Source organism: Chiloscyllium plagiosum, chromosome 3, assembly GCF_004010195.1.
Source record: "Chiloscyllium plagiosum isolate BGI_BamShark_2017 chromosome 3, ASM401019v2, whole genome shotgun sequence".
Lineage (NCBI taxonomy): Eukaryota > Metazoa > Chordata > Chondrichthyes > Orectolobiformes > Hemiscylliidae > Chiloscyllium > Chiloscyllium plagiosum.
Genome location: NC_057712.1, coordinates 120,560,335 through 120,574,211, shown reverse-complemented (window position 1 = coordinate 120,574,211; position 13,877 = coordinate 120,560,335). Strand labels below are relative to the sequence as shown.

The 13,877-nt window shown below is 41.3% G+C and overlaps 1 protein-coding gene across 1 annotated transcript in view; it reads left to right on the top strand.

Annotated features, from left to right (window-relative positions):
- Positions 1-1,639: 1,639 nt before the first annotated feature.
- The window catches only part of ppp1cb (protein phosphatase 1, catalytic subunit, beta isozyme), a 112,897-nt gene continuing 100,659 nt past the window's right edge, over positions 1,640-13,877 (top strand). Inside the window, exon 1 of the mRNA XM_043687219.1 lies at positions 1,640-1,900. Within this exon, the coding sequence (XP_043543154.1) occupies positions 1,849-1,900 (52 nt within the window). The 5' untranslated portion in view covers positions 1,640-1,848. The remainder of the gene's footprint in view (positions 1,901-13,877) is intronic.

The window sequence follows — 13,877 nt, the reverse complement described above, 5'->3', positions numbered from 1 at the left end:
TTTTACATTGAGCATCTACCTTAGTTTTTACAATTGATGTGATGGAATTGAATGTTCTGACTTCCCATGATAGCTGACCCACAACCAGGTTTTTTTTCTCTGATGTAAACTTTGAGTAATTAAGGGGGAAAAGTTGATTGCCTTCTACCATTTTCAGACACAGGGCATGGAGGGGAATGATTTCCATCTAGCTGCATTCAGTCCTGTTGAGGCAGCGAACACACAAACATTGTGTTGCTTCTTCATTTTAATTATTACAGTATAAAGACTGTGAGCTGCTATGCTGTTGGTTGAATGTTCAGAACTGAATCTCAGTAGGTAATCATAGACAATACAACTGCAGTGAAGGGATTCTGTGTTTCTCTTCCCTGCTTCATCTTTCTTCCCTTCTTCATCTTCATTTCAAGGTAGCCTCCAAATGTATGGTGGCAAGAGTTTAATTTCTCATGATAATGATGATGGGCTTTTGTGCTAATCCTGTGATACAGTGGAATCCTGGACCTTTGTTCTGGTGAGTACTTGAGGGCTGCTCTGAGCAATTACTGCTTTAGTAGGGCAGCACAGTGGCTCAGTGGTTAGCACTGATGCCTCACAGCACCAGGGTCCCCAGCCTCGGGCGACTGTCTGTGTGGAGTTTGCACATTCTCCCTGTGTCTGTGTGGGTTTCCTCCCACAATCCAAAGATGTGCAGGTCAGGTGAATTGGCTGTGCTAAATTGCCCATAGTGTTAGGTGCATTTGTCAGAATGAAATGGATCTGGGTGGGTTACTCTTCAGAGGATCGGTGTGGACTTGTTGGGCCGAAGGGCCTGTTTCCACACTGTAAGGAATCTAATCTACACCAATGATCTTCTTTGTGATGTTTCCATCTAGATATTCCCATAATGGTAACAAGGAACTCATTGCTAATGTTTTCTCTATCCAGAATCTGGAGCAAAGAGAGCCATATGACAAAAGGGTATCCCTTACTGATCTGCCATGATCATAATGAATGGTGCAGTAGACCCAAAGGGTCAAATGGCCTACTCCTGCTCTTTTTTTTATGTGTCCAAGTGACTTTAGGGCATAGTTCACAATCCTTCAACAAATAGAGAATATTGGAAAACTCAGCAGGTCTGGCAGCATCTGTGAAAAGAAACAGAGGCAACATTTTGCATCTGGTAGGATTTCTTCAGAACTTCAGCACTGGGATGTCCCCTAACCACAAGGACTCCAATCGATCAAGAAAGAACTGCATCACGACCTTACAAGGGCTTTTAGGGATGGGAATACATACAGGACTAACCAGCAAAACAGATATCCCATGAAAGAATACAGCAAAAGCATTCTGTGAAGGCCAGAATGTTCCAAAGACTCCTCTGTGAGGAGGAACCAATACTTGTTCAATAAACACACATTTTCCTTCACTTTTGTCCTCTGCTGCTGTTGATTCCAGTACTGACAGAAGCTGCCCTCCTCTCTCACTTTCCTCTCTCTGCTGCTGCTGCGTTTATTCCGACAGGGTTATTCAGACAAGAAGCTGCCCTCCTCTCTCTCACTCTGCTGCTGCTCTGTCGATTCCAGTACCGACAGGGTTACTCAGGCAAGAAGGTGCCTTCCTCTCTCACTCTCTGCTGCTGCTCTGTCGATTCCAGTACCGACAGGGTTACTCAGACCAAGAAGCTGCCTTCCTCTCTCTCACTCTCCCCTCTTGCTGTGTCGATTCCAGTACTGATAGGGTTACTCAGACAAGAAGCTGCCCTCCTCTCTGCTGTGTCGATTCCAGTACTGATAGGGTTACTCAGACAAGAAACTGCCCTCCTCCCTCACTCTCTGCTACTGCTCTCGGCTGAAGACTGTTTGCTGTAAAATGGCGGACGGAGAGCTGAATGTGGACAGTCTGATAGCTCGGCTCCTGGAGGGTGAGTCGAAGAATCAGTTGGAAAACGTCCTTTTGATTTTAAAGTCGTTAATGTTCTCTGGAACAGCCTTAGATAACGTTTGTTTGATTTGTGTGGGATCCGAGTTTTTGCATTTGGAGGGGCGGCTGGAAGAAATATTTATTCCCGAGATTAAAACAAACGCCTTTTTTAAAAAAAAGATTTTCTCGCGCTTTTTTGGATTTGAAATGGTAGTTGTTTTTGAAACGGAAAACCTTTATACAATTTCGTTATTAAATTCAGAAGGATAGGTTTCGTTTTACCTGTGAAGTGCGGCCTGTTCGGGCTCCGGAGCCTCGGTGTTGTGCTGTTGACAGGTTGGGCGGGCGATGAGGGAACAAGGGAACTCGCTTTAACCGGCGAAAATTTCAAATGGTACCCAACCGCCTGCGTCTCGTGAGGCTGGAAATGGAGTTAGATTTTTTTTTAAACTGAAAAAAAATTATAGTATCCAAAGTATTGTATCTAACCCAGTGAGTGTTTTTTTCGAGTAAATGTTGTCTTTTTATAAAACAAGTGCGAACGTTTATTTCCATTTAGGAATTTCTATTCAGATTACAGGCGTGTGCAATCATTTTAAATATTTTGGTTTACAAGTTTGAAGGCTTTCTAATTCTTTTTCAAAAGCTTGTGTTTGAGTTAGTCAGTCCCGGCGCGGTTTCTATTTGCTCCACGTAGTTATCGACTGATGAATGTTTAATTGTCGTATCTGTCTTTTGTGAGGGAAACTTTTTTGCCTTTTGATCCTCCATGTATTCTTGGGGTGTGTCGTTTACTCTCCCATAATATATGGTAAGGAAAGCCGTGGTAGTGGATCTCCTCAATCCATTCCTTACAAGGAGCCTTTCTCTGGCTCTTGCCTGATGTCAACTATCTGAAAATATTTAATGTGTTATACTTGTGGGTGTGTTTTCCCCTCCCAGCAGCAACTGGATTACATTCCCCTTCTTTAGATTTTATTCCAAAGGGAAAAAGGCTGTTCTTTATTTCAGCGTCGTTCCATCTCCAGAACATAACGGACACAGCAAACAAATCCACTTCAGATTGGGGTGTAGTGACCTTTTACTGATGGCTGAAGAAGCCAATCTTTGAGAGGCAAGTTCTGCCACAAGTGCCACATATGTGAGATGTTAAAGGAAGCCACTGTGCATCATTGTCGGCTGTTGTTTTTCGTGTTGGTGGCTGTTGCCAAGCTGCTGTAGCCACTGGTCATCGTGATGGTGCACTCCAGACCACACAATGTCGCCATTTTGCTCACAATTTGATGAAATAACGCAAAACCTTGGCATCCTGAAAATAATTTGCATTTTTTCTTTACTGTTTCTGTGGAAAAAGTGAAATAAATGATCATACTTTTCTTAGGTGTTGAAAAAAATCTAGTAAGACATCACAACGATATTAGTGAATCTATCAGTGTACTACCTGAAGATTCTGAATGTTGATTTATTAAAACCTTGGGTTTCACTGCATTGTGAGCAATGTAAAGGTTAATAGATTATATGATGTAGGTTGGATGCACAATGTAAGGGACTACTTTAATTCTATGTTTACAGCATTTGGGAATAATTGATGAAATGCTATCCTCTTTCTAAAAAGGAAAAGTAATCTTTAGTTCTCAAAGTGACAAGATTGAATGACAACATTCCATTTTTGGTGGTGTATTGTCATTGGGGAATTATAAAATGAAGAGTGGGGACTTCAGATGGCCTGTGAGCATACTAGCAACTATGTGGAGCTCTTGATTGAAAGAATTCTCAAATTGCACAGATACCCAGTTTTCTGGCCTGCTTGAATTTGTAGTCCCTTTGTCTTTGGAGATATTCTGTGACTGTACTTTGTTTTTCAGTCCCAGGATAGGATTTTGTAACAGTATATATATTTTTAAAAACACTGCTGGTATACTTTTCCTTTCTGACTATTTTTTACTCCTTCATGTAAGACATTAATATCATGTTAGAATATAGTTCCTTAGAACCAGATTGCATTCTAATATCTTGCTAAGCATTCTTATTTGTGTGTTTCCAGCAATAGGTAGAAGCTAAATGCTCTTCCCAATTCCAGGATGCTAAGGCCAATTCTGATGTCTTTACAAATGACATTAATAAACTACACTGATTGCAGTCTGAACCTAGGGCCTTCCTAGTACTGTAACTCTGACTCATCTCACTTACTTCACTAACTGAAGTTATGAAAGTGATTAATGCTGTTTTTATAAAATTTGTGATAAATACTTCGTACACTTGGAGTGTGTCATGGCTAGTAGTTTAATGTGATAGTAGTTACCACAAATCATTGTCCATGGCTGAACACAATATTGTCTAGCCATACCAAAATTCTATAGTACTGACATTGTTCCACCAACAAATCAGTTGTGGTGTATGGGTAATGCAAACTGAGAAATATGTTTCTGGAAAGGCCAAAAAGGGAAGCAGCTGCTGTTCAAGACAGATGCTCTGCAGTTTGTTTAAAACCATTCAAAGTAACTAGCTTTAGTGACAAATTCAGTAAAAGATTTTACTGTAGTTTCTGCCATGTACTTTTGTTTTTAGTGTAAACTTCTGCAGTTATAGTCTTGAACAAAGTGCGCCAATTAGAGTAGAATAACATCAACATTTGTCATACAGTGGTGTGTTTACAATTACAAATGGATAATTATACCCCAAAAGTTGATTTTCTTTTTTTTAAACAAACAGCTTTGTCCACATTCAGCTCATCTTTTGGTCAGTTAACCTGATGGTTGCAATAATGATTTATTGTCTCTGCTGCTGGACCTCATGATTTAAGAAAAAATTTGTTACGTTCCTTTATCAAGCTGTAAAATGGAAGCTGTCAACGGAAGAGTTGTTCTAATATATTGGAACTTAGTCATCTTTTATCTGTAAGATCAATTAGAACACAGAACAGCATAGGAGCTAGCCATTCAGCTCACCATGTCTGTGCCAACCATGATGCCATTCTAAACTAATCCTATTTTCCTGCCTACAGTCCAGATCCCTTTATCCCCGTCTGTTTGTGTATCTGTCTAAATGCCTCTTAAATGTTGCTGTCATACCTGTTTTGCTACATCCCCAGCAGTGCGTTCCAAGCACCATTAGATTGCGCTTTTTTGAAGGTTAAATTAAAATAATTTTTTTAAAGGCAAGTTAATGTAGGAAATGGGCCAAAGAGAAGAATTGTATCTCTTGCAAGGAAGCAATTTCTCAGTAAGGAATTGAAGTGTCAGGCTAATTGTGTAGATTTGGGCTAAGTCAATTGGTGAACTTAAAACTGAGAACAAGTGAGTGGCACCAATTGATCCAAGCAGAAACTGGAATGTTGTAGGAGTTAAGAGTGAAAATTCCTTTAACTGGTCGTTATTTATGTACAAGAATGTGCCACCTTGGATTAACTTGACTTAGTCTGGACAATTGATATCTAGTTTTCCATCGTTGACCTAACTTTCCAGTATCCATGAAAGGTTATGCCATTTATGCAGTGATGTGGATATCTTGAACCTATTATTCAAATGCTATGGGGAGGTTTTTAATTAGATTACCTACAGTGTGGAAACAGGCCCTTCGGCCCAACAAGTCCACACCGACCCGCCGAAGCGCAACCCACGCATACCCCTACACTTACCCCTTCACCTAACACTACGGGCAATTTAGCATAGCCAATTCACCTGACCTGCACATCTTTGTGACTGGGAGGAAACCCACGCAGACATGGGAAGAATGTGCAAACTCCACACAGAAAGTCGCCAGGCGGGAATTGAACTCTGGTGCTGTGAGGCAGCAGTGCTAACCACTGTGCCACCGTGCTGCCCATGAGGTGATTCTATTATGCGGCAGATGCTTAATCCGGAGACCCAGGTAATGTTCTGGTAACCTAGGTTCGAATCCTGCCATGGCAGCTGCTAGAATTTGAATTCAATAAAAACCTGAAACCACAGTCAATTGTCAGATAAGCCCACCTGGTTCCCTAATGCCCTTTAGGGAAGAAAACTGTCATTCTTTCCTGGTCTAGCTTAGTTGAGATACCAGAGCCACTGCAATGTTATCTCTTAAATGCTGGGTAATTAAAAATGGGCAATAAATACTAGCTGAACCAGTGACACCACATCCTGTGAATATCTAAGAAAAAAATGTGGCAACTGTCCCTATTTGTAGCAGCTGTGAAAACATAATGACAGTTTATCATAGGACTGGTGATATTTGAGTATTATTGGCAGCATAAATAAGATTTGTTTTCAATATATAGGAGGGTATCATCACTATTTCTTACCCTGATATGCTCTTAGTTGGGTCAAAGGCAGGTAGTGTGCTCATGGGCTTCTGTCAGTTCAATATGTGTCACATTTGTGCACCCATGTCAAAACTGCAGGGCAATACCTGACTCCTCCTTGACAAGATCATCATTCTAATAAAGGATTTGTTTAGGAATCTATTCTGTTTGCATTTCCCATTCTGTTTGCATTTCTAAAATACCATCACAAACCCAAAAAGTAAATATTTTCACATAACTAAAAGGAACCCATGAGAAAGCCACTTACATTCAGGCCCGATATGACACTGACGTCATTGACAGTCAGAACTAAATAACCAGTAAAGTGATTTAATGGGCCTGATTTTGATCAGACGTGGTGCCTGAGCAGCATCACCATTATTCATGGAGAATATAACCAACAATGTCTTGGCAATGAAAATTTAACCTGTACGTTTCAGATCTCCACAGGTTGTTGATTGATTTTTTGCTAGGTTTTGCTGTAAACTTCATGAAAACAACAGCTTATAATTTTCACATTTCAATTTACATATTGTCACTGAGTAAAATTCCTGGAACTCCTCTTAAGCAGCACTGTGTGTGTACCTGTGCCACATGAACTACAGCGGTTGGAGATGGTGGCTCACCATCACCTTATAAGGGCAATTAATCATTTGGCCTATTAAATTTGCAAGAGCTGTACATACTGGCCTCTCCAATGAATTTTCATCCTGAAGATACTTTTTTTTAAAAAGCCGCTATACCCACCACAGAGTTCAGTCAATAAACTTGTTGCAAATGTAGTTTTCAAACGTGTAATAATGGTAATAACAATCTCTCCCAGAAAACAAACAATCTGTGAAGAGTTTCTAAGGGGGTGTGGTCAAATTACCATGCTACTGAACATCTCTTGAAAAGGTGATAAGCCGTGAATGTGATTTCATCACTCGTCTGTACTGAGTTTCACTGATCTCTGGCAGAGAAGAATTAGATGGGTTATGATTATTCAGAGACGCCAAAGGCTCAGGGAGAGTTGAAACATCAGTTATGTTTCCACCTCCCGATTACTACCTACCCTGGCTAGAAACTGAAAGTAGGTTTTGGGATTGGCTGTGATGCCCTCAGTTTCTAGATTAGAGGGGTGTTGGAAAAGCACAGCAGTTCAGGCAGCAACTGAGGAGCAGGAACCAGTGGATAGACTACTCAGTTGGCATTTGGAGGAGTTACCAGAGTATTTCTGGCATCTCTAGGACTAACGCTTCGGGCTAGATAGCACTTTTTTAGAATAGGACATACTGGAAGGAAAGAATTACTCAAGTTCTCCAGCTTCCATGTCCTTCTCCACAGGAAAGAAAAAGTATTTCCTGTGGAGAAGGACATGGAAGCTGGGGAACTTGAGTAATTAAATAGTGATGTCTTGAAAAGAGTTCATACCATAGATAGTGATGGAGGTCTTAAAGTGCAAAAAGGTAGGTAAATCCTCAGCACCTAATCAGGTATTTCCCAGATCTGTGTTGGAAGTGAAGGAAGAAATTGTTGGGCCCCTTGTTGAGGTATTTGTATTGTTAGCGATTTTTGAGAAGATATGTAGCTGAGGTTAATGATAAGTATGTAAGTTAACTCGCTAAGCATGAAGGTTTGTTTTCAGTCGTTTTGTCACCATACTAGGTGACATCATGAGTGAGAGTCTCCGGTGGTTGTATGTCCTACCTCCTGTATTTATAGGTTTTGGTTTCTTAAAGTGGGTGATGTCATTTCTGATTTTTTTTCAAGGGAGGGTAGACAGTATCTAAGTCAATGTGTTTATTGATGGAATTCTGATCAGAACGCAATGCCTCTAAGAATTCTCATGAATGTCTTTGTTTCACCTGTATTAGGATGTGTTGAACACCAACTCGCCACCAAACAACATGACCCACTATCACTAGTCTCTATACATACAAACAAAGAAGTACACCACTTTGACTGGGACAACATACGCTTCCTAGGACAGGTGTAACAAAGATACGCATGAGAATTCTTAGAGGCATGGCATTCTAACCAGAACTCCATCAATAAACATATCGATTTAGATCCTATCTATCTTCCCTTGGGGAAAACAAAAACCAGAAATGGCATCACCCATCTTAAGAAGCCAAGATCTATAAATACAGAGGTGGGACATACCACCAGCGCTTCACCGGAGACTCTCAATGATGATGGTATCTAGTATGGCGACGAGCTGTCTGAAAACAAACCTTCAAGCTCAGCAAGTTAACTAACTTACTTGTATCGTGGACAGCCATGGGTGAGGTTCAGAAAGCTGGAGGTTGGCTAATGTGGTGTCATTATTTAGGAAAGGCTGCAAGAAAAAGCCATGAAAGTATAGACTGGTGAGACTTGCGTCTGTGATAGGTAAGTTGTTGGACAGGAATTGTATGTATTTGGAAAGGCAAGGTCTGATTAGGAATAGTCCGCATGGCTTTGTGTGTGGGAAATCGTGTTGCACTAACATTGAATTTTGTGAAGACAAAGAAGATTGATGGCAGAACGGGTTTCGCATGGTAGGCTGGTTAGTAAGGTTAGATCACTTGAGACCTGGGAGAGCTAGCCAATTGGATACAAAATTGACTTGAAGATAGGACACGGAGGGTACTGGTAGAGGATTCTTTTTTGGACTGGAGGCCTGTGACCGGTGGTATGCAACAAGGATTAGTGCTGGATCCACTGCTTTTCATCATTTATATAAATGATTTGGATGTGAATATAGGAGGCATGGTTAGTAAGTTTGCAGATGACACCAAAATTGTTGGCGTAGTAGTCAGTGAAGAACGTTATCTAAGCACAACAGGACCTTTTTCAGGTGGACCAATGGGCTGAGAAGTGGCTGATGGAATTCAATTTAGAGAAATGCGAGGTGCTGTATTTTGGTAAGGCAAACCAGGGCAGGTCTTATACAATTAATGGTAGGGCCTGGGCAGTATTGCTGAACAGCGATCGATGGGTGTAGATATGCACTTCCTTAAAAGTGGAGTCGCAGGTGTACAAGATGATGAAGGCATTTGGCACGCTTGCCTGAATTGGTTAGAACATTTGAGTATAGGAGTTGGGGTATCATGTTGCAGCTGCTCAGAACATTGGTGAGTCTACTTTTGGAAGAATGCATAGAATTCTGGTTGACATTCTGTTGAAAGGCTGTTGTTAAACCTGAGAGGTGCACAAAAGATTTACAAGGATATTGCTGTGATTGGAGGGTTTGAATTATAGGGAGAGATAGATGAGGCATTTTTTTCCTGGAGCATCGGAGACTGAGAGGTGACCTTAGAGGTTTATAAAATCATGATGGCATGATTAAAGTGAATAGCCAAGGTCTTTTTCCCATGGTAGAGATTGTAAAACTAGAGGGCATAGGTTTAAGGTGAGAAGCGGGGAAAGATTTAAAAAGTTTATGGAACGAGCTGCCAGAGGAAGTGGTGGAAGCAAATACAATTACAACGTTTAAAAGGCATCTGGATGAAGAGGAAGGCTTGAGAGGAATATAAGCCAAATGCTGACAAGTAAGACTAGTTCAGATTGGGATAACTGGTCGCTGCAGACAAGTTGGACCAAAGGGTCCATGCTGTATGGGTCTATAAACCATCAAATTGCCCAAACGTATGTTGAAAAATGTAGCAGCAGGATGTTCACTGTGCAGTTTTTTCTTGTTAAAGCAGAGAATATTCAGAGGAGGTTTAACAGCTATTGAAATTCATAAATTATTTTGATATGAGGGAAAAAGTGTATTGAAAGGGGAGATAGTCAGGGGGTCTGTTTATGGAAGAAGGTGCTGGATATGAGACAAAATTAGACAGCTTTTTTGTTCTAGAAGCTGGTTCAGGTGTGATTTGTGGAGAAAGTGAGGACTGCAGATGCTGGAGGTCAGAGCTGAAAATGTTTTGCTGGAAAAGCGCAGCAGGTCAGGCAGCATCCTGCTCCTTGAATGCTGTGCTTTTCCAGCAACACATTTTCAGCTCAGGTGTGATTTGTGACTGATAACCTCACTGATCCCTGTTAGATGTATGCTGACCCTTTGATAATCATTTTTTTCTCTTCCAAGTGTTCACTAACTCTTTGTTTTAGTTTCCACTGATAATCCCCACAGTTGATTTTTGAAGAGCTCATGTTTATAGATCTATAGTTAGGGCTTTTGTGGTGCCGTGGTATTGTCCATGGCCCTGGTTCAAGTCCAACATGCTCCAGAGTTGTCTTGTAATATATTTGAACAAGTTGATTAGAAAATATCTAGGTCTGTAGTTTCTTGATTTCTCCCACCTTTGTTTCTTAAATAATGGCATAATGTTTCAGTCTTCCAATCCAAAGACTTTGTTCTGGAATTCTGGACCTTTAGAAAATGTGAGTTGTGCATATGTACTTTCCTGCATCTAAACGTCTTTTATCTTGTTCTGTTACTTTCTTCAACATTTCTCCCTTTGGCTTCTTTGTAGGTTGCACTGCACAGCTGATAGTGTATTTTGTTCTGTTGTCTTGTTTTTGTCACATGCCCCTCTTGGCAAATCTTGCATTGTACGGACCTGTTAACAATGTAACAGTCCTTTGGATTTTCACCTTTCCCTACACGGGTGTTAACTTTTTTTTAGCCTGACGCTGTCACCTCTCACTTGCTAACCATGGTTACGTGACAACAAAAGAATAAACTAAACAGTTTTTTAAAAAAAGGTAAACATCAATATGTTTAGTGCCTTTTGAAGTTTGAACATCCCAAAATGTTTTATCGTCAATTAAATAGCTCTAACGTCAAGGCACTCCTTGTACAGCACAGCAGTGTTAGATTAGATTGTGTCTGTTCTCTGGAGTGAAATGAGAACTTGTAACCTACTGAATTGGTTCAAGACTTGCATTAGGGTTATGCACTGGTTTTATATAATACCAAATCCATACAACATAGAACATTACAGTGCAGTACAGGCCCTTCAGCCCTCTATGTTGTGCTGACCTGTGGAACCAATCTGAAGCCCATCTAACTTACACTATTCCATTCTCGTCTATATGCCTATCCAATAACCATTTAAATGCCGATAATGTTGGCGAGCCTACTACTGTTGCAGGCAGTGCATTCCATGCCTTTCTACTCTGAGTAAAGAAACTACCTCTGACATCTGTCCTATGTCTATCACCACTCAATTTAAAGCTATTTTCCTTCGAGCTAGCCATCACCATCTGAGGAAAAAGGCTGTCACTGTCCAACCTGTCTACCCCTCTGATTATCTTATACGTCTCAATCTCAACCTTCTGACAAAAACAGCTTCAAGTTCCTCAGCCTTTCTTTATAAGACCTTCCCTTCATACCAGGCAACATCCTAGTAAATCTCCTCTGAACCCTTTCCAAAGCTTCTACATCCTTCTTATAGTGCGGTGACCAGAACTGTATGCAATACTCCAAATATGGCCACACCAGAGTTTTTTCAGCTGCAGCATGATTTCATGGTTCCGAAACTCAACTCGATCCCTCTACCGATAAAAGCTAACACACACCGTATGCCTTCTTAACAATCCTATCAACCTGGGTGGCAACTTCCAAGGATCTATGTACCTGGACATCGAGATTTCTCTCTTCATCTACACTACCATTAGTCCAGTACTCTGGATTCTTATTTCTCCTTTCAAAGTGAATCGCCTCTCACCTTTCCGCATTAAACTCCATTTGCCACCTCTCAGCTGTAACCTACAAAATCCTTCATCACTATCCACAACTGTACCGACCTTAGTGTTATCTGCAAATTTACTAACCCATCCTTCTATGCACTTATCTAGGTCATTTATAAAAATGACAAACAACAGTGGAACCAAAACAGACCCTTGCAGTATCCCGCTAGTAACTGAACTCTAGGATGAATATTTCCCATCAGCCACCACCTTCTGTCTTCTTTAAGCTAGCCAAGTTCTGACCCAACAGCTAAATCACCCTCAATCCCATGCCTCCATATTTTGTGCAATAGCCTACCATGAAGAACCTTATCAAATGCCTTGCTGAAATCCATACACCGCGCACAACTAGTTTTCTGTCATCCACCTGTTTGGTCACCTTCCTAAAGAAGGTTTATGAGGCATGACCTATCCTTCACAAAATTGTGTTGACTATCCCTAATCAACTTATTCCTCTCTAGATCGTTATAAATCCTATCTCTTATAACCCTTTCCAACACTTTACCCACAACCAAAGTAAGGCTCAGAGGTCGATAATTTTCAGGGTTGTCTCTACTTCCCATCTAGAACAAGGGAACAACATTTGCCATCTTCCAGTCTTCTGGCAGTATTCCTGTAGACAATGATGGAAGTTCAAAGCCAAAGGATCAGCAATCTCCTCCCTGGCTTCCTAAAGAATCCTCGGATAAATCACATCTGGCCCAGGGAACTTATCTATTTTTGCACTTTCCAGAATTGCTAACACCACCTCCTTATGCACCTCAATCCCATCTAGTCTAGTAGCCTGTATCTCCGTATTCTCCTCGACCATATTGTCTTTTTCTAGTGTAAGTACTGATGAAAAGTATTCATTTAGTGCTTCCTGTATCTCCTCTGACTCCACGCACAACTTCCCATTACTATGCTGTGGTTCTATTCACCGAGCTGGAAGTTTTTGTTGCAAACGTTTCGTCCCCTGTCTAGGTGACATCCTCAGTGCTTGGGAGCCTCCTCTGAAGCGCTTCTGTGGTGTTTCCTCCGGCATTTATAGTGGCCTGTCCCTGCCGCTTCCGGTTGTCAGTTTCACCTGTCCGCTGGTATATTGGGTCCAGGTCTATGTGTTTGTTGATGGAGTTTGTGGATGAGTGCCATGCTTCTAGGAATTCCCTGGCTGTTCTTTGTTTCGCTTGCCCTATAATGGTAGTGTTGTCCCAGTCCAATTCATGTTGCTTGTCGTCTGCGTGTCTGGCTACTAGGGATAGCTGGTCGTGTCGTTTCGTGGCTAGTTGATGTTCGTGGATGCGGATCGTTAGCTGTCTTCCTGTTTGTCCTATATAGAAAAAATGGCCAAACTAACACACAACAAAGAGGACACCACAACACATACCTGGATGAAAAACCTCTCCCACTAAGCTCACAGACACGGAAAGAACAATACTGGCCAAGGGACTCAACTACAACCACAGGGACGCCAAGACAGCAGACTTCCTAGCAGCACTAGAATGCACACTCAGGAACAATGGACTGACAGAAGAGACACAACAAACAGAGAGACAAAGTATCATACCCCTGATAACAAGGAAAAGACAAACACACAACCTCAACACCAAGGAGAGGGAAGCACTAAAATCACTAAGAAACGATAAGAACATAATCATACTACCAGCAGACAAAGGCAGAATGACGGTCATCCTGGACAAAGCAGAGTACATCCAAAAAGCACAACAACTACTTGAAGATACCAACACCTACCAAAAGAGGGAGTTTGACCCCACCACACAGCTCACCAATAGGATAAACAACACACTACAAAAAAAAACTCAGATAACCAGGTTTGACCTACAGAGAATGAAACCTGAAAGCAACAACACCCCCAGATTCTATGGACTACCTAAAGTGCACAAACCAGACATCCCACTCAGACCCATAGTATCACTACCAGGGACACCATCACACAAACAGGCTAAAGAAATACAGCAGAAACTGAAACAACTGATCAGCGGATCCAGACACTCTAATCAGTCAACACAGGAATTCTTAGACATCATCAGAAATA